The sequence below is a fragment of the Archocentrus centrarchus genome, chromosome 15 (genome assembly GCF_007364275.1).
Source record: "Archocentrus centrarchus isolate MPI-CPG fArcCen1 chromosome 15, fArcCen1, whole genome shotgun sequence".
Classification (NCBI taxonomy): Eukaryota; Metazoa; Chordata; class Actinopteri; order Cichliformes; family Cichlidae; genus Archocentrus; species Archocentrus centrarchus.
The window spans coordinates 11,658,116-11,684,001 of NC_044360.1; the positions used below are offsets into that span (position 1 = coordinate 11,658,116).

Consider the following 25,886-nt stretch of genomic DNA (forward strand, 5'->3'; position numbering starts at 1 on the left):
TGTGTTTAATTATAGGCTGTCCACGCGTCTTTCTTCGGCTAGTCCAACTCATTTCTACCCGGCTTGTCGAAAAAGCACCCGAGTCGTGAAGTCTCTGCAGTCACGTGATTGAGACGGGACTGAAGAGAGTGATTTTTTTTTCGGAGTGTGTATGTGAGCGTTTCTCCGTGTGTTGTTGGAGGGGTGTCCCTCCTCCGCATATTTTGCTGCTTGCCATGCTTTAGACGCCGGAGCGCAGGGAGAGAGGCGAGAGTGATAACGCCGGTCTCTCTCACAGGGCTACCTGTCTTTTCAGCCTTACCTCGGGTCCCCGTCGGTTTGCCCTGGTCTTTTTGAGCCCACCTTCCTGCGGTCGGCTTGTTTTTGTTGGTTTAAAAGAGAGCAAGAGAGAGAGGGGAAAAAAAAAAAAAAACTGTAGTCATTTCTATAGGGTTTACGCGGGTCTTGTCTATCAGGAGGAGGATCGTGGTACTATTTGGCACTGGGTTTTGATCATCTGTCTTTCTTTCTTTTTTCTTTTGGGTGCTCCATTTGGACAGTACAGGACAGCCGAGCAGAGCTTGGATGATCCGCCTCATTGAAATCCCGAGATGGAGTTGCTGCTGATCTGCCTTTCCCTGTGGATATTGCAATGCAATTCGGCCAAAGCGGACTCAATCATACATATTGGTAAGCGTCCGGCAAAAAGAAAAAAAAGAAAAAAAAAGAAAACTGGTTTGGGTTAGTCAGGTGTACAGAGGTGCAGGAATAAAGGTCAGCCAGCTTATACTGCCGTGATAACAGGATTTTGGTGAGAGGGCGGGATAAATAGTCTGTTCAGCTTGCATCCTGTGTTTAAGAAACAGTTTGACTCCCCAGCGAGTTGAAAAGTTGATGTTTCGTAGATGACCATGCACTGACCCTCACCACTAGAGCTATTTTGTTCGTATTATTTACTCTTATTTATTTACACCTCATTTTCCAGAGTAATTTCTTTCACTTTTCGACGACAGATCGCTGTATTCATGTTGTCTTCACAGCTAAATCACACCACTGTCTGCCTTTGAACCGCAGTCCTGTCCTCCAAAACGGTTTACAATAAGCAGAAAGGCCTGTTTCAGTGAAGCTGTGAAGAAATTAATGTGCAATAGCCAAATGGCTGAGGCTTTTTTTAGACCAAGCTACCTCTTGTGTGTACCCTACAAGCCTCAACTTTCCCCGGAACGTGACTGCAATGTCAAAAACAAAGATAGAGGGAATGTCAGTGGAGTTTCGTTTTAGAGATGCAAATCACATAGTGCCTCTTTGTACTCAAACTTCAAACCAGAGCTGCAGAGATGTGGGGATGCTTTAAACTCACCACGGTGTCCAAACGATCTTGTGTGTGCCCTTAAACATCGCAGTACGTTTCATTTGATAGTTGTGAAACATAATTACCTTAATTTTGCCCACTTTTCATTAATGACTAGCGTTGTAATCTCAGATAAAAATGTCAGTGTCACTGTGAGCAAATCTCGTCTATGCCGCTGCTGCTGCTGCTGCTGCTCACTGTTTACTGCAACAGTCTGGCAAGCAGCAGCAGGTGCTCAGTCACTAGCTTAATACAGCGGTGGGACTCTATCCAGATAATATTGGCTGATACTCCACACAACGTTAGTGTACCCCAATTATTCTTCTCGTTTCCCTGAAACCCCTTTCCGTGATATATGTAGTCTCCCAATAGCAGCTGATGCCATTTTGATAAACAGAGGAGGGGTGGGTGGGTGGGGGGTGATAAGCTTCACAGTATGCCTCCCCATAAGGCCTTCCGTGGGTAGGGTGACACTGATTTGGTAGGCATGGCAGATATTAAGGTTTTTTTCCTAAGTTTGACTGAAACTAATGCAGCGCGTGTATCGGATTTTAGAGTGGTTTGTTGAGAGATCGGATCGCTCTCCGTGGTGCTGAAATCTCCGGAGACGCTTAACTTTAGGAGTAAATTCATCGCAAATAAACCGGAAAAAAAGACAATTCCATACACCACTATTCAGTCCATCACTTTGGCAGGCTTTGGGCAATAAAATCTATATTGTCCGCAGTGAATCCACAGTAAAAATGAAATTCATTCACTAGTCTGTTTCCATATCAAACTATATAGCGCACACATTAGTCCCATGCTTTTTTTTTTTTTTTTTTAACTCTCGAAATAATTTATTATTTTATTCAACAGGTGCCATATTCGAAGAAAACGCTGTAAGAGATGACGAGATTTTCCAACTTGCCATCTCAGACCTGAGTCTGAGCGATGACATTCTCCAGAGCGAGAAAATCACCCACTCTGTGAAACTTATCGAGCCTAACAACCCTTTCCAGGCTGTGCAAGAAGGTAAGCTTCCCCCACCCACCCCCGCCCTTGGAATATATTGCCGCATCTTTTTTTTTTTTTTTTTTTTTTTTTTTTTGTAATCTTAATACTTGGGGCAGCGTGGGACGTCAGGAAGCCGGTCATCTTCTTCGCTCAGTAGCTATGATCACGCAAGAAGTCCGGTATTTGCTGCGTGGTAATCTTGACTGTCCTGATCCGCTGGGGCCCCAAGAGAGTGTTGTTCATTCACACGTTGAAGCGATGGCTAGTAGAGCAGGCAATGATGATGATTCATCTGCATCTGTGAGCGAGGGAAATAGCTGTGTGTGTGCGCGCGTAGGTGTATGTGTGTGTGCGTCGCCACCTGCAAAGCGCTCTGCCACTGTACCAAAGCAAGGTGTCTTCTGTGGTTGAAAAGCTAGGTGGAAGCATTGAGTTAGAGCACAGCAAGATAAAATGTTATATGTGTATGAAAATCATTTGAAGACGATCAAATGAAGTTCCCCCACCAATCCTGGAGTTATGTAATCATGGGAGAGTAATATTTCTGGCTTTGTATGTCTCTCTGGGTGATAAACACCACAGTTTTGTTCATGTTTTGTCTGCTTCGTTTGGATTTTCCATACTGTAGGTGCCCAGGATGTACGCATCTCAACATAAAATTAACACACATAGCACACCTCCACGGGAAATTAATAATGAGATAATTTCAGCCAAGGTTATCTCTCAGAGATGCTGAACAGACTGCAAAAGGCGATTAAACATTCTTCTGCTGAAATGAATCATTAAGACTTTAATAGGTTTCTGGGGAACTTCAAAAGCTGTTTATGTCCCCTGCACTTAGTTACCAGATCCTACTTTTGTCCCCAGTTGCACAAAGGCCTTGATGACTCATTGCTATTCATAGTGCCCCTGACAGGCAAAAGATGATAATATGTCTCGCCGTTTGCTATAATTATCCCTTGTCATTTAGCTGTGGTTCCTAACAATGTCAGAAATATCCACTATTCTGCTTCAAATTTGCAAAAGTAAACTTAAATCCTGATGAGTCTTAACTCATCCACAAGTATACAGTCATTTTCCAGCTGCTGCTGCAGAGATAAGATGAAAAATGTGTTACAGACATGTATGACTCGTCTAATTTATCAATCGTTGTTGCTTGAGATGCAAAAATGTAGTAATTAAACTGACTGACTAGCAAATCATTCACCATTTGTGCTTCACTCTAATTAGTTTAGCAGCTCAGTCAAAGATGAAACTTTACCCCTAAACTTTGATGAGAATGTACACATTTAACTCATACCAATTATCTTAACAATGGTTTCTTTTGACAATGACCTAGACAGTATTTTCACACAACACAATGTGTGCACAAAAGCTTATAGACACACAGAAGAAGTTCTAGAAGATCATTTTTCTTCATTGCAAAGCTTGTTTTTTTTCTTATTGAAAATAATTCAGCATTTATTACCTCTGAATAAACTGCCTTTCTTTACCCTTGATTGGGTATCATTTAGCATTCTTAATTATTGTTTATGGCCAGGCTCCTGCTAATTAAATATTTAAGTGGTTGATTTCTGGAGAGAGTTGGGAATAATGTGCAGTCAATGACATGAGGATCAATGGGCGGCCTCAGATTCTTGCACTATGCACAATGCAGGCTGGTGAATGTTGAGTGACAACTGGGATAAGTTAACCTTTTGCTTTGCTCTTTTGTTCGCTGCCATCCTGCTGTGAGTGGCAGTCAGGACCTTGCCGTTGTGAGGCATAGAGGGAGGAGAATAGAGGTGGGCACAAACAGGGAGGGGATAGGAGGGTGAGTGAGTGAGATGAATGAGGATGAGATTACAGAGGTGCAGGATACAGTGGTGGAAAAAAAATAGAAGGAAGTAAGATTAAGGATGAGAGGAGCAAAGAGGGGAAAAAATGTCCATGAGTACCAGCAACTTGGGGGGGGGGGGGGGGGGGGGGGAGATCATGATCAAGACCTGAATAAACATGAGACGACTAAAGAAGAGCAGGAGACGGCAATGAGGTGATGAGGAAAATTTGCCAGCCCAGAGACAAGTAGTTGTAGTGTCAAGTTTGCCCTTATTTGGCTATCTTTGTCCTTGTGCTAGTAGAACATATATTAATGAGGAAGTCACACAGATGCCATACAAACAGAAACACTCAACTATTCAGTCCTCCCACGCTTTTATCGTTTAAACATGACAGCTCAAGGCTGGCTGGATATACCGCCTGACCACACAACTGGCAGCTGCTGTCCTATTTATAGTCTGGAACAACTGAAATGAATGAACAGGGTGATTTCAACACTGAGAGTGGAAACTCACAAACATCGATGCTTGTCATGAGACCCATAGGTTTTACATGCCATCGCCTTTGTGTTAAAAATAGAAAAAAAAAAGCAGTTGGTTTTTACACACCTAAGATTTTAAATAATTATATACATATAATTCTCTGCCAAGACTGAGAGAGAATAAATCATGCATAGGTGAATTTCTCACCATGGCTAAAGCATATGTAGTAAGACACGACGTGATTTACAGTACAAAACATTACAACGCTGAATTTCTTATGTGTATAATATTTCTCATGAATGGCACAAATGAATAATTCCATAACAAATGTGAGGAGAAAAGAAATACGATTTTTCATACATCTTAAAATTTTCACCCCAGATTTTTCCTCCTAATTTAAAAGTAGAAGTTTGTCCTCTGGGGCAACTAAGTTTACATAAGAAACAAAACTTGCTTTTTATATCCTTTTCTTTCTTGCAGGGGAAATTGAAGCAAGGGGACAGCAAAGTTGTCATTATGTAAATTAGAACCTATGCATATTTCAAGAAAAGTTCAGCCTGTAAGGCGGATTTTTTTTTACAATTCATAGTTGCTGGTTGAGCATTTAGACAATATGCAAATAATGTAAACGGCTCATAAAATGCCATGTATCATAAGACAACATTGTTGCAGTTGTGTGGTCAAAATACAAGAAGTTTTTATAAAGATTTTCAAACAGTCATGAATATTAAAATCTGTTTTTTATGAGCTGTTTCACTATTTTGTGCAGTCCCCACCACGTGTCTCCATTATGATTGAAAGAATACATTTAAAACAAAGCAGGTAGAAAACACAGCCATCTGATCACAGTTAAGAAAGGTAGTTTCCTCCTCAGTAATTTGTTGAGTGTTCTGTCCCACTGAGTCCTCTTCATACACCACACCACCAGTGACCTTCTATTTTCGTCTAACCCCTGCCAAGGTAATGTCAAGGAGGATTTAATTCTTTGCCCTTTATATCCCTGTAAGCCAATAGATTTCAAAGAAGTTTTCTTTTTTCTCTTTGTCCTTTGCTCAGCCCATAATGACAAAAGTTGATATAATGGTTCCTTAGTGTTGGCATTGATAATGCAATATCTTCCATGTGAGTGTCTATCTATGACAACTCATTACTCGCTGTGTAATTGTGATGTAATGCTGCCCTTTCATTATTATTGTCCCTGTAAATTTAAAAATGTTGCATAAATCTTGGTAATAGATTTGTTTGTACTTTTATGTCTTTTTACACAGAGGGACGATGATCAGGCAGTTTGACCAGCCCCTGTTAATTACCTAACAGTTATTTTAATCCATCATAAGCACTTCAGTGGGCTGTAGAAAGCCTGCAGGTAACTTAATAAGCTAATTAATGTTGCAACAGAGGTATATACCTTTTATTTATTCACTTCAGAATGTAAAACATCCACGTAGGCTAGATAGGATTAATCGGGAGTTGATTGCTGAAGTTGCGGGGTTGCTTCTGCAGCTGTCGGGAGATACTTGGAAAAATTATGAAATTACTTGGTTATTTGAAAATCAATTGTTTACAAAAAAAAATAAAAAATCCAGATACTACCACTTCAAGCAGTGCACTGAAAACACAAAGGCAATCTTGACCAAAACTCCTGAAAAGAAAAAGCCTGAATGGGAAGCTAACCAGGTTGGCACTTACACCAAATACCTCCGCACAGGCAGACACAAGACTGCAACTAAACATGTCTCTCATGCATCTTTGTAATCTGCTCATTAAAACCCAGTTTGTTTCAGGTGATTGTTCTAATTTGCAGTAATAGTAAGGCATTCATTATGATGCATTTTTGCTATTTCTAATCCAGAAGGGAATTTCTGTCTCTAAACCTGTGTGTGAGGGGCGGGAATAGCTGCAGGTCACACACACACACACACACACACACACACACACACACACACACACACACACACACACCACACACACACACACACACACACACACACACACACACACACACACACACACACACACAGTTCCTAGTCAAAACTGTAGAGAAAATTAAGCATTTGAAAGGGATGGTTCACCTCACTAGAGTAATACAACAGATCCTTTGGACATGTATGGTAAATATTGCATATTTAGGCATACCAGAGTTCTGTTTCTCACTGATGAACCTTAGAAGGGGCTTTGCTATATTCCAGAGTTTATTGATGTGAAAATTTGAGTGCTCATATATTATTCATCTCTGAAATGAATCATAACATTTAACTGGCTACATAGCAGTGTAGATATATATTTTTTTAGATTATGGATAGGGTGAATGAAAGCTCTGACACATGAACACACATGAAATGGATCATCTACCCTCTTTTTAGCTTAAATTTGTGGCATCCTGCTTGATTTGAGCTTCTGATCCCACATGAAAGGATGATGGGATCCTGTGCATTTTGTAGAACTTAGGAATGAACATTAAAAAATATGCAATTATGGTTTTATATTTATGAAAAAGTGTGTTTGGTGCTGTAATATTTCTAAAATGTGTGCTCACTTCTTGCTTCACATTACAGTTGCTCTGCAGACATTCCTTGCCTTTTTATAATTCGTTTTTTTACCTCTTCTGAGCAATTTCAAAGGCAAAATATTACTTCTTTTGTTGCACAGGTCACCCTTTAGTAATATTACAGCTATAACTGTTATGTAACTGACAGTGCATTTTTGTAGATTTACACACCTGCTCTTCTATATGTAAGGCATTCACAAAAGCATAAGTGCCACAGGGGATGCTCTTTGAGACCTGTGTGCTGAAAGATAATGAACCTTTTCTTTAGAATAGCCAAAGTCAGCGATGTTTAGAGAGAGAGAGAGAGAGAGAGATCAGAATGCAGAAGGAAAGAGACACAGAGAGGTCAAGGCTGTCAATTGGTGGATATGCTTAGTAGGCCTGCAGGTTTTGTCTTCTGTGCTGTACAGGAACAGCTGGTCAGAACTGCTCTCTTGCGGTGGGTTACGTCTATGTCACGTAGCCTCGACATTTGCAACAGATGTCTCATTTGGCAGTTCTCAGACTCTTCTTGAAAGTAGCTCAGAGATGTTTATAAGTATCCAATTATAAAATAACCCTAAAGACTTTAAAAGTGGTTTTGACTTTGGTGTCAAAAGACTCGGTCTGCTGATTAACTTCAGGAAAAGCTTCAGTACACTTAAATGCCACATCTGATCTGTATTCAAAGAAATCATCTGCAGCCTGCTAAATGCCACCACAAGCAGGGATTTTAGTAATCTTTTAATTTGGGCAAACAGGGTTGCGAAGTGTGGAAACAAGTTTTTTTTTTTTTTTTTTACAAAGTCTCACAAGTAAATACACTGAGAAAGAGAGTGAAAGCAATGCAATGCAGATTTTATTGTTGGCTTTTCATGAAACTGAGAAGTTCTGTTTAGTCCGTGACATAGTCAGAATTATAATATTGCTCTAATTAGAGAGAGTGGCATGCATTCATGTTGGTCCTTTGTTCATTTATGTATTCATCACACTCCCCATGTTGCCACACTGGCAGACAGCTGAGGGCTGACTTCAAAGTATTCTCATCACTTTTCATACTGGCATGTTTGACTGAGGATGTTGGGGAGGGGGCGGGGGGTGTCATTGTGTAAAAGCCTGACTAATGTCTTCTGAGTTGTATGATGGCTGTTTGTACCTGAAGGCCATATGAAGGAAAGACCCATTTAAAAAGTGGACACATTTTTTAACTGAACAAAATACAAATCTTGATAGATGTTTGACAGATTATTCCTCTGGTGAACTAGCATGCGGAATTACTAAATTTGGCATCAGAGGATATTATTTTGGTCATTTTGCGCTGTCAAACAATGACAGGCGATATTCATTCTGCTGGTTCCTGTGATCGTTGTTTAAAAGACATTTAACACCTGCATTGATTTTCCAATATGACAGGAGTATCTGATTTATGAGGACTGGATAAAATCTGCATCTATCAGAACAGCTAAACACATGCCACACATAACCCAACAAGCTGCCTGTTATACTTGCACGTGAACACGCAACATATGTTTTCCCCACCACAGGTTTCTCAGTCCCATGTGTTATTCATGTTCCTGACTTCTTTGGTGTGACAGATTTATAACGAGCTGCAGAGAACACTATGACAGATGTTAGTGCTTTGCTATGACCCCAAACAGCCCCCAACCACCGCTGGGGATTGGCCATCAATACTACTCTACCTGTTAGAGCGAGAGAGACCGAATGAGACTCATACACAGCAAGATGGGGAGAGGGGGTGGGGGTGGCCCAGAGGAGATGTCCTGTTCAATCAGATTGATGTTGATGAGGCCCTCGGCCTCCGTCCGTTGTAATACATCGCAGTCCCACATGTTACTAGCATCATTTCTCTTTGTACACACACCGTTATGCTTCGATGTTATTGAGCTGCCTAAAGTGTGCTGAGATGGCAGAGATGAGGTGGTGGGGGAGGCAGAGTGGGTGTATGAATGCTGGGAGAGGATTTGTTTGTTTGCGCATGGTTGTATGAATATATGTGTGGCAATATGCTGTAATGTGTGAGTGTTTGTGTTGGGCTTTTAGATGCAGGTTTGTGGATGTGTTTAAAAAGTGATTTTGTGGTTTTGTGAGAGGTAGTGTTGGTCATGAAAGCAGTTTGGTGATGGGAGCTTTCAGCTCCCCCCTTTCACTCACTTGTGATGTTGACTAGCTTTGAGGGAAGTGTGTATAATTTACTACCCACCACCTGCACCATTGGCTGCAAGAAGACTTCATTCCAGGACGGAAGACAAAGAGCAGAAAATCAGCCCCAGAGTAAATCCTATTAGAGCCTAAACAGAAGTTGGCCAAATAAATGCTGTGCGGCTATCTCTGATGTCACACTCTTGCAGACAGAAGGAGGAGGGAGATGGGGTTTGGTTGTGGGTGGAATTGGACTAGAAGCCTTGGTGAATGTAGGGGTGAAGCAGAGTGAACTAGTGAGCAAGTGTGACAGCGAGGGAGAAAACAGGGTGATGGAGATGGCTGAAGGCAGTGGGGAAAAAAGGGGGAAAAAAAGGCGCAAAGCCTGTAAAATCTTGGACCGTATGGAAGACAAGAAGGGCAAAATCATGTGAAACTGCCGACTCGGCTCACTAGCCTTATTGATGAAAAGATGCCAAAATGTATTTGGGAGCCATTGTTTGCATTAGTGCCCACAGACATGACTACCAAGTGGGACCATCTGTCAAAAGAATCCCTTCACAGTCTTCTTCTCTAACTCTCTGTCTCTCTCACATTGCCATGGGTTCTCTACCATGGCCAGGCAACATGGATTTTATCCAAAGATGAGGCTAAGCTAGTGTGTAAGCTCTCTCTGAGTGAAATCAAAACCCAGCTTAAACCTCATGAGTAAAAGCCTAAAAAGAGTTTAGAGGGCGAAACATGCAGACATCTCTGAAAAGTGGGTCAAATGTGCAGCCCAGTATAAATATACATCAGTTTGCCTGATAAGTATATTCTACAGTGAATCATCACAAGCTTTTGCATAATTACTCTGCTTTTTTGAACTCATAGTGATGCTGTCTTGAGCCTGTACTTACCCACTGGCTGTTTTTCCTTTTACCAGTATTTGATCTAATACATCACAGCAGAGAGCAAGCTGTTAATGTCAGAATACACTGGCTAATTGTAATGGTGAGATACAAAACCCAACAAGGCACTTGCGCTCTACTTTTCTTACTTACACATTGTCACAGCTGATGATAAGAGGTAATTCTCAGATACTGTAAATAATTTCCTATTTTAGCCAAGTGAGTTAACAGTTGACACGTTATCTAATCCACAGAATTATCATATCCAGACAAATTATTCCAGGAGCACTCGTGGGATGTGTAGGCCTAATTCCTGTTGTACTACCCTATTCATCAGCAAACCCAGCGTCAGTTTTCTGTAGGTGTAATCACAGCTAGATGTCATGGTTTTAATCACTGCTTGAACACGCTTGTAAAATCTTGTAGCACCGAGTTTATTGAATCCCTTGTTGTTTCTTTAATTATATCAGTGTTAAGCGCATCTAAGTAAAGGCCTCCTTCCAAACAAACACCCACGCCACACCAACATGACCCACTCATCATATATAAAACCAGGAATAAGGAGCTTGCTGTTGTTTGTTGGTATTTCCAAAGCACCCTTGCTGCGATAGCAAACAAATGATAGTGTCGCTCCAACAGATGACTTGGCACCACTTCATAGTTATGCTTTTCACATATGTACAAATATATGAGATTGACATATTTCCATGCATGGCTAAAATATTCAATAAAATATAAATAAATTTAAATGTGCTCTCTCTTGACAATTATATGTTTCATTTGATCCTTCTGCCTGAAATGAAGCATTTCTGAAAAGATAAGTAGTGTAAACGTGTTGGAGACCAACAGGCTAAATTCACCAATAACATGTTAAAAAGTTGTACCCTTGGCATCCTTGAGCAAGCAATTATTTATTATTTATTAGATTTACAAAAATTTGAGCATGTCTGCATGTTAGCACATGCTGGATGTGACTTTCATCCATGAGACTGAGGTTTGCGTCACATTGATATAATTTTTATTTCTCAATTTATTTTATTGTCAGGTTAGGTTCAGACTCTAAAACCACTTAGTGGGGGTTAGGAAAGGATACTGGCTGCAGTTAAATAAACAATTTTTCAATATTGAGCACATGTAAGAAAGATCTTGTGGTCCTGGGTCTGCAACCTAATGTGTTTGTGTTTAATGGACTTTGAATTCGTTAATTTGCCTTTGAGTCTACTGAATTGTTTTATTGTTTCATGTGCTCACATTCTGTACCTTTAGTTAAGTTCCTGGTAGCCTTAAGTTTATATTCATTCATATGCCTGCCTCCCAGTGTTACGTTCCTGTCTCTGTGATCTGTTGTTTCCTGTTTTTCTTTGTCAGTCTTTGTCTCTGGTGCTCTACATTTAGTTTCCTTCATTGTCTCGTTTTGTGATTTACACTCAGCTGTGTGCCCCACCTGTTGCCTGTTCCCTGATTATCCCTTTGTGTATTTATTGTCTGTCTTCCTCTTGTCTTTTGGCAGTCTTGTTGTCATTGTGGCCGTGGGCTGTTCCTGTGCTCGCTGTGTTCCTTGTGTTCTCTGGTTAGCTATTCCTCCCAGTTTAGGTTTGCTTTAGTTTCTGTACTCATCTTGGTTTGTTTATTAGTTCATGTTCCCAGCCAAATCTTTATGTGGTTATGCATCTTGTTGATATCACCAATATTGACTATTGTCCTATAGATGGGTGTCAAACTGTGTTGGGGCATTGCATAGCATGATAGTTTTTCAAGATTTACTTTGTGGGGCCACTTTTGGTGCTGAACCAGATTTTTGATTGGTACTGCACTTTGTGGAAAGCACAGTGTTCTCACAAAGGTATCACCTTCTTACCATGTCTTGATTTTTTTTTTTTTTTTTTTTCTTCTTCAAAGATTGAACTAGGGGTCACACGATAGACGAAGCATTTTCAAGCATTCAAAAAGGCTTCTGACTTCTTTTTGTTTCACCTGCATGCTGGTTTCAAAGGTTAACGAGGATCACTGTACTCAGAGAAGAAGATGGTGAAGAGAGCAGTGTTAATATGCTGTTTGTGTCTTTAAGCCCTCTCAAACCCAAGGCGATGTGAATGATTCATTCTCTCACTTGATCGAGACAGAGAAGGTTCATCATCTCGCATTATCGTGTCAGTCTGAGACACACAGTCATTATGTTGCTAAAGGATTTTGTAACTACAGTTTTTCCACTGTCACGTCAATCACCCCATGCTTCTTTGTCTCACAAAGAAGGATAAAAGCAGTTTAGGAGTGTGTAAATAATTAGTGTGCCTGATATGGCATTTATTCCATGCATAATTGTGTTTTTTGAGTGTCTTTTGCCTGTCACACAGACTTTTGCACATCCTTGTCTTTTACAAATCATCTTCCTTGAATGTAGGAAGATGATGTGTATTTTTGTGTTTTATTTTGTGGCTAAAAACTACAAAACCACTGCTGTGACCCTGGCTGAACTGCACACAGTCATGTCTCCAGCTTTGTCCTGTGCTCGAATGAACACAAGCTCCAAAGGTTTAGAAGTTCATGTAGACATACAGAATTGTGGTGAAACTGAAATACTTTATCTGCCCTTTTCTCTGAGGTTGAGAGATTTTAGGGGTCAACATCAGTGCTATGTGCACAAACTGCGTGTGTAACACAATCTAAGGATGGAGAGTCCATAAGGAAATGAACTTTGTGCTTAGCTATGTTAGAGAGGCCTTTAAGGATGGCAGCGTCTGTGCATCTATACACAGAACTTGATCTTAAAATCAGATACAAAACAACCAGTTTATGCGTGTACACTAATTTATCAATGATAGATTTTAACTGCCCCACAAACTTTTTTGACTAAGCTGCAGAGAATGGATGGACTATATTACCAGGTTTTAGTTCTATCCTTTTAAGCACCTTTTTAAAATCCTTTGTTCATTTATACATTTGAAAATTATGTTTCCATGAGTAGGCCAATTGCTTATTTTTAATTTTGTCTTGCAAGTCTTGTAAATAACTGACCACATGGCTTAAATTACCTCTGTGATAGACACCACTTAGCTGGGCACACATTTAATGATGAATGTGACTTTGATATTCCAGCTGACTGAGTTTACAGTTGGCAGATAAAGTCATGCAGCGTGTAGTGTGATTTTAGACTGAATTCTTTAGAACTATTCACTCCCATTTTTTTCAGTTCTGATGTTAATGAACTTTTTTTTTTAATCAGTGATTTGGAACTGTGATGATGGTGTTACTGTTGCCTTGGAAACTCTAAACAAACAGAAGATGAACAAGAATATAAAATTTGAAAATGCAGTGCACTCTCTCCTCCATGTCATTTACTAGTAAATATAGTAATCCCAATAAATAAACAGTATAGTAAATAAATAACGGGCCTTTATTTGACAAAGGCATGCAATAAGGCAAATTTCTCATTTCTAATTGGATCTGTTTGATTAATATATGTATGAATCCTTGTTTGATGCTGTTTTCTTGTTAAAGCACAAACTCAGCAATTTTAAATTAAAAGCTCGCTAGTATGTCAGTGCACAGAAACCCTTCTATTTCTCAACAAAAACAACTATCAGAAGGAGATAACTTAGCCTTCCCACAGACAGTATAAAAGATGGATGTATACTGCGACACCCTTGACAATCTTAAGTCATTAGCCAGTAAGTGTTGTCATGGTCCTGGGCCGTGTGCCCAGCATTTTGTTTTATTCTTGTAGGTTCTGTTTTCACTGAGTTCTGTTATGTTCCAAGTTTGTTTTGGTTTTGATCTTTCATCTTAGTTTCTGTCTTATTAGTTTTTGTTTACATTTTGATTTCCTAGTTCCCTTTTGTTCCTATCTCCCCTGCGTCTGTGTTCTTGTGTCTGTTTTGTCCTTTTGTCATGTCCCTGGCCTCCTGTGTTTTTGTACTGAGTTTTATTCCCAGTGTTGTGACTAGTCTGCGTCTCTGTCCCGTGTCTGTGTTTCCTGTTTTACTTTGATAGTCCCTTGTTCCTTGTGCTTTGTGTTTAGTTTTGCTTCCCCTTGTCTCGTTTGTTTATTACCTTCAGCTGTGCCCCTCACCTGTTGCCTGTTCCCCTATTACCTTATGTGTGAATTTTTTAGTCCTCAGTCTGTGTCTGTTCCTTGTTGCATTGTCGTCTATGATCCCCCAGCTGGTGTGTCTCCCAGTTTCATCTATCAGTTTTAGTTCTGGCAGCTGTCCAGCCCCAGTTTAGTGTTTATAGTTTCCTGTTTCATTTTCTGAATAAAATCACATTTCAGTTTAGGGACGATTCACAAATATCTACATTTTCCTGAGTGTACAAAGCATACGACGGGGGGAGGGGGATAACACCCAGCGTACGCTTTCCAAATAGTTAGAAAATGTTGGTCGGTCTGTGTAATTTGAGCGCTGCCGCCTGACCGCCAATCCACACCACTGCACCATTGCATGGTCTGCAGCAATATGGCCTCCGGTCTGGCGGATCAGTTCAAAGAACTCATTGAATTGTCTAAAATAGTCCATCATCAATTCACAAAATGATTCTAGTGACGATATTAAACAGGAACAAGCTGCGAGTGCAGCGCAGCAGGCGTGGAAAGCAGCCAAAGCGTCCAGAGCCCAAGTGTCTGGAGGGTCCGGCTCAGTCTGAGCCTAGTCCGGTGTCACGTCCTGAGGGTCCGGCTCAGTCCGAGCCTCCTGCCCTGTCCTCAGTCTGTGTCTGTTCCTTGTTGCATTGTCGTCTATGATCCCCCCTGCTGTTGTGTCTTCCGGTTTCATGATTCCATCAGTTTTAGTTCTGGCAGCTGTCCAGCCCCAGTTTAGTGTTTTCAGTTTCCTGTTTCATTTGCTGAATAAAATCACATTCCAGTTTACTCTGCCTTTGAGTCCTGCATTTTGGGGTCTACCTTCTCCTGCCACACAGCACACCATGACAAGTGTATAGTTTTATACCACAGATAATCCTACATTTTCAAACATAGTATGACATAGTATAAATTTATATAATGCTTTTAATTTCTTTATTATATGACCCTAAATGCATGTGTGAGTCCATAAACTCAACAGGAAAGTGTTTAGAGGTCAAGACAGAGCTCTTTTTCCATAGACTTCTATAGGACTGGGAGCATTTTGCAACTACAGCTATGCAAGTTTAAAGCACTTCCTCAATGGCTTCATTTTATTGACCTGGAAGCTACTTCCATGTTTAATACTGTCTATGGTGAGTGCAAGTGTCTGTGCAGATGTCCACATGCCTGACAATTTTTTGTGGCTACACAGGCTCATCCATAGAGACTTTATAATGCACCAACTGCATATATGCCCCAGGCAGTGGACTTCAAGCAGACTTCAAAGAAGTATAACAGGAATGACTACTTAGTCGTCCTGTCTGCAGCTGTCCATGTCCATGTCCGCAACAGAATATAATCAAGTTTTAAGTCAAGAGTAGAGAATGTAAAGTTTTGAGTTCATACACATGACAAGTGGCTTTAAATATTTTAAGTGTATGCATATACTCTTACATAAGGGAACTACATAATTCATTTTATCAACTATTGTATGAATTTCATGTATATACTGTAACCTTCAGAGTGCCCTAATTCTCTGTACTGTCTTTGGGAGTACTATAGTGCCTCAGGATCCCATTTTCTTTTCAATAAGTGGAAAAAGAAGTATTAAAAAAATAACTCTCTCAGCCTATTGTTTAATTGCATGAAAAGTAGGATTTTTCTTAATTTCTTTTAACTGCATGAAATCAGCCTTCAAACAACCAGATGGGAGCATGTCTTTAGTTCAAACCACAGAAAATGTTTTAATTAGATCCATTTGGATACAGTCATTTTTCATATAGATAAGGAAAAGGAGTACAAGAACATTTTCACACTGGCAGATGAAAAAGACAACTCCAAATGATGCTGTATTTGTCCAACTGAGTAACAGGGTGGCTGAGACTCTATCCATGTAGAAATTGGACAAAGGTGCACACAGAACAACAAACAACCAACCTACCCTGAGCAAAAATAAGGTAGGTGCAAGTGATTTTGAGCCACTTAGACTTTATTTTTCCCTGCTTTGACCACCGCAAACACTGCTATGTCCAAGATAACAGAAAAAGAGAATGAAATGCTTAAAAGTGTTCCATTTTCAATACACCAAACAGGGTGAACATTATAGAAAGTTTGAGTATGTAGAAGCTCATCCCTCCAATACAATAATGGCAAATGGAAAAAAAAGAACAATGTCTTAGAGGCATGATGAAAATATGGAAAAGATGAGTGGGAAGAAAAGAGAAGCAGATTGCCTTGAGGGTAGAAAGAGAGGCAAATTGGTGGTGGAGGAGGAGGAGGAGGTGGCAGCATTTCAGACCATGTCTCTATCTTTCCCTTTTTTCTTGGACAGCAGGAAGATGTCTATCAAGGCAATGTCATCATTTCTGGCAGTGCTAGCTTCCTCCTAGCAACGCTCTGGCAGTCTGTGGAACCAGGAAGAAAGAACAGGAAAATGAGGCATCTCCCAATTGAATAGTTGTCCCTCGCTGATTCTCTGTGTGCCCACTCTCTGCCATAACAAAGCCTTCTTTTAACAGAACAAAAGTGGAAAGTCTTGGCCATAGTCATGCTCATTCCAGCACAAACAGTATGTGTGGTTTTGTTGCAATGTGACTGGGGAGAGTTCACTATGTATGTAAGTGTGTGTGTGTGTGTGTGTGTGTGTGTGTGTGTGTTTCTGCGTGTACATATAAAAGATGTAGGTGTGCACAAAAAACTAACTCATGTGCTATTCCTGCACTGGCATGTATTGAATTGTATTCCATCAAAAATCTCATAACAAGATGTCAAGATAAAACTATTCTATATTATTGTTATGGGCTTTGCTTTTGTTTTTTTTTGTTTTTTTTGTTTCAGATTGCTTTTGGACAGTGTAATCTAATGCCTTGATCCAATGCATTGGTTGATATGGCAACTGCTACCTACTTGACAAAACAATTTCACTCTGTCCACCTGTTGATAAGTAAAAATCAGAGAGAAAGATACGATAACAGAAGTACTGACAGCATGAAAATAAATGCACAAGCAGGAACATGAGGCTGGCATTGAAAGCATCTGTCATGACAGCAATGATTCTCTCCCTCTCAATAACCCAGTAATCATATAATAAAACCAGTCTCTTGCTGGAGACATTCAGAGCAATATTTTTAATACTGATATTGTGTCAAAATACTGAGGAGTGTCCCTTAAATTTAGCCACTCTTCTTTCACAAAATCCTAATGTGATTCTCTGTTAGGGTGTCCAAGTATTGTGCTTTGTGTGTGTGGCCTGCAGAGCATTTTTATCCATACCCATTCCCACATACTGTGGCAATGTCCCACAGTTTGATTGGCTAAAGTTTTTGAAAGTTAACACCACAGGACAGACACTTTTCTAAACTCTGGCTTTTATCCAATGGCTGTGAAGAAAGAAGGGAAGGCTGTCATCATGGGTCAAGTGCAGGTTAACTTGTCACCATCTTTTGCTGCCTACGCTACTCCCAACAGGAAAATAGTGAGTCACCATATAGTCACAGACAGATTTTGGCAGAATATGATTTAAAAAAATACCCCAAAGTTAAGTGGAGGAACAATAGAGACTTGAAACTAGTTTCAACTGGGTGTAACTGGTGAAGGTGATGCTAAGAGACTTTTCTTTTTTGTTTTCTTTTGTTTTGCCTTTGCCTTTTTTTGTCCACTTTTAAATTGTACTTGTGGGAGATTTGAAATAAAGTGACACAACGCATGTGGGGAAACGTGGCTCAAAATGAGATTTGCAGATCTGTGGATGCACGCTTGCTGATACCCAGAGATGATTCAGAATAACAGTAAACAACAGTTTAGCAGTTATTGAAGCAAAATAACAGTCTTACAACATAGATCCCAGTCACACAGACCTAGAGACTGGTCATTGACCCTGGAGCAACCTCCAGTCACTAGGGGAAAATGTGTATTCCCCAACCAGTAGCAAATGATTGCTAGAGGTTGCTAGCAGTTGCTGTGAAATCAGTTCCTAAAGCCTCATTCACACAGGATTAGAGACCAATCAGTGACATCCTGGGAACCACCAGTCACTAAAGAAAAGTGTATTCTGTGACTGGTTGGCAAGTGGTTACTGGAGGCTGTTGGCAGTCACCAGCATGAAATTGGTTGTAAAGAGTTAAAAGGTGCTACACCGAAAACCTCCTCACAATTGCATTGGTTGCTTGCATGTTGCTGCGGTTGGCAGTAGCATGGAAGATACCGAGTTGCCTGCAAACACTGACACACTACCTGCCATGTAGTAGTGAAACTGTGAAAGTGTGACACAAAGCGGAAATGGAGACCATTTGCCTTCATAGTAAAAGTTGTATCTTTTGAGATGTGTTGGTATGGTACAACTTTTACTTTGAAGGCAAGTGGGCTCCATTTCCACTTTGTGTCACTTTTATAGTTTCCTTACAGCTTAGAGAGTAAATGGCAAGTGTTTGCATATAGGTCAGCATATTTCATGCTACAGGTGGCTACAGCAATCTGCTAGAGAACAAAGCAATCACAAGGAGGTTTTTGATGCAGCTCCATCTTTGCAACTGATTTTATTCAGCAAAGTCCAGCAACCACTCGGGTAAGTTGAATTTAAATCAAATATATTTGTTCTTGTTGTTTCTTTTCTTATACAAATATAAAGTAACAAAGTGTCCCATGCAAACATGCTCTTCACCTCACATTTGATTTGTTGGTGTCTGGCCATCTTATTCAGTGAGGTGTATAAAGCAGAGGTGGTCTCAGGAATATTCAGTTTAAATCTGTCTCAGAAAAGAAAAAGAGCTAGTAGTAATGGCCAAAGTCCCTTCTGAGCCCAAGGGAGAGAAAATACATCAGCCTGAAAGTTAAAGTTGATGTATTAGTGTGGCTGCTGGGATTCTGGGTTCTCCAGGGATCTTTGGTGATGGTATCATTTTAGTGTGGGTTTGTGTGCTGTCTTTCCATTTTAATATATCAAAAGCTGGCTCCAATTGGCCTTCTTTTCCATTTATTTTGAAGAGTTTGCTTTCAATATCTCTTGAGACCGCACATCTGTTTCATTTCTCTAGTTTTTTAAGTGGAATTAAGTACTTACAGCAAAATAGTTTTTAATGCATCTCAAAAGATACAACTTTGATTGAAGTTTGATATGAATGATATTAAAGTCATTTAACCAGGATCAGAGCTGACCTTAACAACCAATAGTCTTTTCTCTTCCAAACTCACTATTCACCCGTGTCAGTAATTCTCATGACAGGCTGCAGTACTTCATTGTTTTGCTTTATTTGATTTACCTACAGAGAATATTGAGACAAGCTGCCCTTTCTGGTTTAGGAACATTTGGAAGGGATTTTATTTTGCTTTATTTATCTATTTATATTTTTAGATCAAAAATCCCTTCCTGGCATCAACTTGGTGTTTGATGTTCACGACTTTTGTCACGGGCCAAATCAGGATCATGCCACTGTTGGTATTCATTAATGTGTTCGGAAATGTTAATACATTTGTCTGGAGGTGTGCACACACGTGCTTTCCCAGAGGCTCAGTGTCATCCCCCCAGTAAGGAGCAGGCTTGTAAATTTTAGGATTTTGCAAAAGAGAGCAAATCTCTGATTAAGTGTTCCCCTACAAGAGCGCAAGGTCTCAATAGGAAAGGCACTTGGAATGTACCATCAATAATCTCAATGGTCCTGTAATGCCTTTCAATCCTCAATTTTCAGCGCTGTCACTGCCAATTCAGGTTTTGCTATCCCTTTAAACTAAGCCATACCACAGCTGTTCTTACCCTTTCTAATCCAACACAGCCATCAGCTTCTTTTATTGGTTCTTAACGTCAACCTTTTGCCGTATTTCTGAATGCATGCGCAGTTTGACTAGAGTTTATCCTGCTGCTGAAAGAGGGAGGGAAAAGCTTTAAAACTTCCAAGCTGCTGGTCTTATAATTTAACCATCAACCTTGATTTTAACTGAGGTCTTAAAATTTATGATGTTTATTTGCTGCAATTTCACACAAAACTTTGTATTTGGAGCACAGTTTTTGGGCAATAATGATATATTATTTTTAATTATTGCTATCACTAACTGTGATTTAGTGACCTCAGACGTTGAATAGAAGTGATTTATAATAATTCTTTTATTCTTCATAGGATCATTCCACAAATTTCTATAATCCAATTTAATGATGGCTATGCCCATTTTTTCTCACTTTTTCTATAATAACATGCAGTAAAATATTATGTATTGAATTTCTACCAAAATTGAATCAATGAACAATCTGAAATGCACTGATGCTCATATGAACTTTAATAGCAATAAAGTTGTCAGGGTTTCAGTCTCTTTGTCTGTCATGCCCTTTTTTATTTTGCATTTAATCACCTGGTTCTACTTTTGTCCTTTGTTCTGTTTTCTGACAGTTTTTTGCCACTCCTAATTATGCACATCAGCATTTAATACCCTGCAGACTTGGGCTGTTAACAGATCTTTTAAACTTAGTAATATACTTAAATAAAAAATAGCTATTTGATTGTGAACATTATATGATTGTGTCTGTCGAGTTAAACAGGACACAAAGCTGGATTTCAGGTAGGAAAGTTTAGACTTGGCACTGCTGGGGGGGTTAACGCAGTACTATTCACATTATAGCATGTATTGTAATGTATGCATACAAGTCTGTGGTGTAATAAGATTGTTTTTGTACATATAATCAAACATTGTTGGCCTAGCCTTGACAGCTATACTACAGATGGTTTTTTGATTGCCAAATTGTCTTTGAACTTCTTGTTATCAAGCTTTTCAGAGTTTTTGTGTTTACCAAGTTCTTGTTTTTTTTTCTAGTATAGGCCTGGCTTTGGTTTTCTTGTCTTTCTCGTACAGCCATTGTTAGCAGTTGGGATGTAACCTTGTCTTTAAAGATATAGTGCAAATTCATTTATTTTAGTAGGTGATGGGAATTGCACAATTAGAAACACAAACAGCCCCTATTGATTGGTGTTTTATGTTTGATGCAATGCACAAATACATTTAGTTTAGCAAACAAAGACATTTTAGTTTATTTATACTATCTACAATCAAAGGGCACTTCCAATCTCCCACTACCAGAGGGGCTGGTTTAAAGCATGACAGACAGCACATTTTTAAGTTCATTAAAAAAAAACAAAACAAAAAAAACTTGTGTTGTAATACTAGCACAAGGATGAAAACCTATAGGGAACAAAGTTCTATTCATCTTTCCCTGGAGCTGGCTCATTCTCATCCGGAATCTGGGCTCATTCCAAACCTCTTCGTGGGTTCACAGCATAACAGTCCTGTGATTAAGTCTGATCAGCAGTGTTTGAGCAAAAGGATTTGGCCATGCTGTCTGAATTGATGATTCCCTCGTTTAGTTCCCCATAGGGATCCAGCTTCTAAATGACTTCACCTCCCTCCCCTAAAAGCTGTAATGATCAAAGGAAGGGATGTCTTTCCATCCACTCAGCAGAAATCGCAGGAGTCCAGAGTTCAAGTCACACAATTAATAAAGATCCTTTGAAGTTCTCTTTTATTACATATAGGGTAATTCAGATAAGATTATACCCATCCACGAACATGAATTAGTGAATACAGTACACTTGAAAACAGTCACCCGGAGTAGCACTCTGCTGCAGCAAAGTGCTTTTAAGGTAATGCTATTACTGTAATAGTAATAAATAAAACATTTGTTTTTACAGAGCACAAAAAAGATTTGTGGTTATTGTTGTCTCATCTGTGATTTGTATGTGTTTGAGAGGTTAGAAATTATTAGAACTTGTTTATTTTAAGTGGAATCTAGCCTTCATATATAACTTTGAAAGCCTAAACTTAAATTTGTTACACTTTACAGTAAGTATGCAGGAATTATTATGCTTCTGTTAATGAGCTTCTGAATGACAGTGCATTAATTAATTAACATAAGACCTCATGAATTAAAAAGACCTCATGCATGCCATAATGCAAAAACAATAAAACAGACACATAAAATAGACAAATAATGTGTCAATCACTATAGTATTTATAGACTTACAGACTTTATTTTAAGATTTTTCATGAGGCCCCACTTATTATTTAATACACAGATGCTGCTATTCCTGCTCAGTTTTCTAGCCTGCCCCATTAACTGCAGACATGACTAATATGATTAACAACCCATGAGATACCTTAGTTGTTGCATCCAATGTACTGCTCTAGCATTAAAGCTCCTGTTAATTGATGTGTGTACAAATTAGCAACATGAGCTATAGGGATTGTATATGGTTATCGGGTTTTTACAAGAGTTAATAAACGTATTTTCATGCGTGAGGTCATGTTTGAAGTTACAGAGCAACATAAAGGTCTGTCTCTTTCAGTATCACAGTTTTATATTTAGCTAATTTCTGTGCTCTGTGTCAAAAAAATGTCTGTCATAATAATGGTAATTAATGCAATACCTTTGTGTCTAGAGTAACAGTTTTAAACTAATTATCTGTTGAGTAAATATCTCCAGATAACATCCCGTGCTTTAACCAAAGAAAATGATTGTTTTCCTGATAGTTACCCATGTGAGTTCCTTTGTTTGTGATTTAAATTCCTTGATATGTGGCACTATAGCTTAACAACGAAACAAACCATGTTCATATATACTATATACTGTAAACACTATACTCTAAAACAGCTGCTGTTTTCTGCATATATTTCTGTTGTCTTACATCTAGATCTCTTCCCAGAATGCAAAACCAGAGTCAAACTTATTGGACGTGTTACACCTGACAATTAAAGTTGGGTTTGATGCTAAAAATGTTTTTCCCACCCACAGTTTGGCACAGTGAAACAATTTTAGCATCTTACTCACTCCGGTATTCACATTCAGCGGATGGAGATAACGCCTCTTTGGTATTTACCCCACATGCTTCATCACAAAGGACAAGATATAACCTGATGAGTGTGACCTTTCCATCACACTTGGTAATTGTGCCAAAAATGGAGGATGACTTTTTCCAATATCAACAGGAGAGGTTATTAGTTGCCTGGCAGCTTCTTTTTTGCTTGCCACATGTACAGCCCAAGACAGTCTTAGTAACATACTGAAGCCCCAAACTTCAATTTAGAGTTCTCCATCTTTGCTGATGAATACTGATGACTGTGCCAACAACAGAGAAAGGAGACAGTGTTTCTTTTTCTGGTAGTGGATTTGTTCATATTTGTTTTGCGTTCCCTTCTCCTTTGTTCATGTTCAGTCTCAAGAGGCAATCTCATTACATACTAAATGCTAGGATTCAGTCCCTCTTGTTTACCCATTACTTCCTGTTCTATCTATTGCTGCATGTGTTACTCTATTTTTTTCTGTCTAATAATGCGCTCCGTTTCTACATTTTCTCTCATCATGTATTTCCCTCCTTATATGGATTAGTTCTGGGGTCGATTTCCCTGAGGGTTGGGGGTACTGCTAAGGCCTATCAGACGTCTTACGTGGATACTAACTCTGCCAGTATTACATATATAACAAAATGAGTTGCTGATAATTAATTTAAGTCTGAGCACGAACTGCCTCTAATTCATGGGATGCTGCCAGTTTTCGCTCTTTCTGGGGTGGATGTACAGCCTGCATAAATACCTAAAACCCTTTCTGCTTACATGGGAAAATAAAGTACTGGTGTTGTGCCATAAGCTTTTTCTGATGTGATTAGGCCTTCATTAAGGGATATATACACCCAGAATTATACGGTTTATGTCCACAAGACTCTTCAGTCTCCCACACCCGGCTTGTGAGTTGGGCACAAAGACAAACACTTACACACACTTAAATACACATCCTTTTACACACTTTTACATGCTTTTACAGTATTATACCCACTGCAAGGGGGTTTCATGATGTGATTTTACAATATTTTACTCTCTGACTCAGCTGCTCTCATGCAGTCATTATTGTGTTGTTTGAAGTTGAGCTAATATTTGCCCTGAGTTATTAGCCTCACTGTAACATTCATGAGGTCTCAACCTTGCTGCGTGTGCTTTGGTTTGATGTCAAATAAAAAATGCTGAAAAAAAAAGTAAAACAAATACATTTTTCAACAGTTGATGACCCAGATTTTATGGGAGTGGCATTTATATTATGAACTGATATGGGGATAACATGATCTAGGCCACACAGGGGTTAAAAAAAATGAGATTGTTATTCCGTTAAATCCCGTCGGAAGCCATAACCACGTCATTTAGGGTGGGAAATGACTTGTGATTTATATACAGATCATGCAGCCATTTGGTATGGGCTATTATCCTGCATATGATTATCATTATTCTCTTTTGCCTGTTAATCATGGCAATCTCTCAGGGTATGCTGGCAAGGTGATCACATTTAATCTGGTGCTGTAAAGTCCACTCCACAGAGGTTGTTTTATCACTTAGAAGAGGAGGCCTGCATTATCCAAATGAAAAACAAGCTGCAGAAGAGGCTGATTTGTCACAGGCTGATTAGACCACTCTATGGCAGTCCTCTTTGCTTCTGCATGAGCTCTTCAAGGGCATAGTGAGGCACAGAGGGGCCCTGTTTGCACAATAACACTTTATTTCAACATTTAAACAGACAGCACAGAAAATCTCCCCTTTCTTCTAAGTATACCTACACAAAATTGTCTTTCAGAAGTATTATTTTGTTACAGTGAACTAAGGAATTCATTTTGAGCTGAATAATAATTTTATGTATGCTTTTAAACAAAGAGCTCGAGGCTGTAGGGAGCTATTAAGTAAACAGCACAGTGGGTGTCAGACATCAAAATTCTAAACAATAGGTGCAGAACAAATGACGAACAAGGGCGTAAATAAAACACCCGTCCCCGTTCTCTTATTTATGATTCATGCATAGATGTCAGCAAAGCCATGTTGCTCATTCTGTTTTTCTTAGACAGCATGTCGTAAAAAAACAAACAAACAAACAAAAACTGTTCTGGCACAGGTTTTTATGTAAGTGTATAGGAACATGACCCCAAAGATTTTCTTTGTTTTATAATAAATATGCAGGAGTGTGACGGTGTGTGACTCACCGCTGACGTTCATACTGTATGCCTGCACGTGTGTTTTCAGATTCGCTCACCTCATAGGTTGAGGACATGATCACTCAGTAAAACAAGACAAATTACAAATTAAAAGGCTGCATACTGCATGAAAGGGCATCGCTGTCCTCTGTGCCTGGGGGATGGACACTTGCATAATCCATTAAATATTTCATGTTGGAGGGGGTCATTCTTCTCCCTGGAGCAATAACAAACTCAGCCTCACTAATTACTTCTCGCCCTTCTCCCCTATTACTAGCCAACAGGTAGTGGACGTGGAGTTGTTGCTGTTCATATTCTTTCCACTCTCTGGGGTTCACTGGAAGCCGAGGAGCGATACGCTGAGTAAAGAAGCTGCTCCTAATCAAGAGGTCTATGTTTCTTGCCCTCATCTTAACAAACATCTGCATCTCTTCTGCTTAAGCATCCTTGAACCAAAAGCCAAATTTCTGCAAATTCGACAAGTGTTGAATTCCTGCTGATAAGCAAACAAACACTTAAGCCTGAAGGATTTATTAACTACCACATTGTAATTAGTCATTCACGAATCCTGTTCATTCCTCTATTAGGCTGTCAGTCTGTAACGTGAGATAAAGCAAATACTGCAAAACTCTCTTGACATG

The 25,886-nt window shown here is 39.5% G+C and overlaps 1 protein-coding gene across 1 annotated transcript in view; it reads left to right on the forward strand.

Annotated features, from left to right (window-relative positions):
* Window positions 1-337: 337 nt before the first annotated feature.
* grid1a (glutamate receptor, ionotropic, delta 1a) overlaps window positions 338-25,886 on the forward strand; it is a 275,638-nt gene continuing 250,089 nt past the window's right edge. Inside the window, exons 1-2 of the mRNA XM_030748669.1 lie at window positions 338-669; window positions 2,189-2,344. Of these exons, the coding sequence (XP_030604529.1) occupies window positions 591-669; window positions 2,189-2,344 (235 nt within the window). The 5' untranslated portion in view covers window positions 338-590. The remainder of the gene's footprint in view (window positions 670-2,188; window positions 2,345-25,886) is intronic.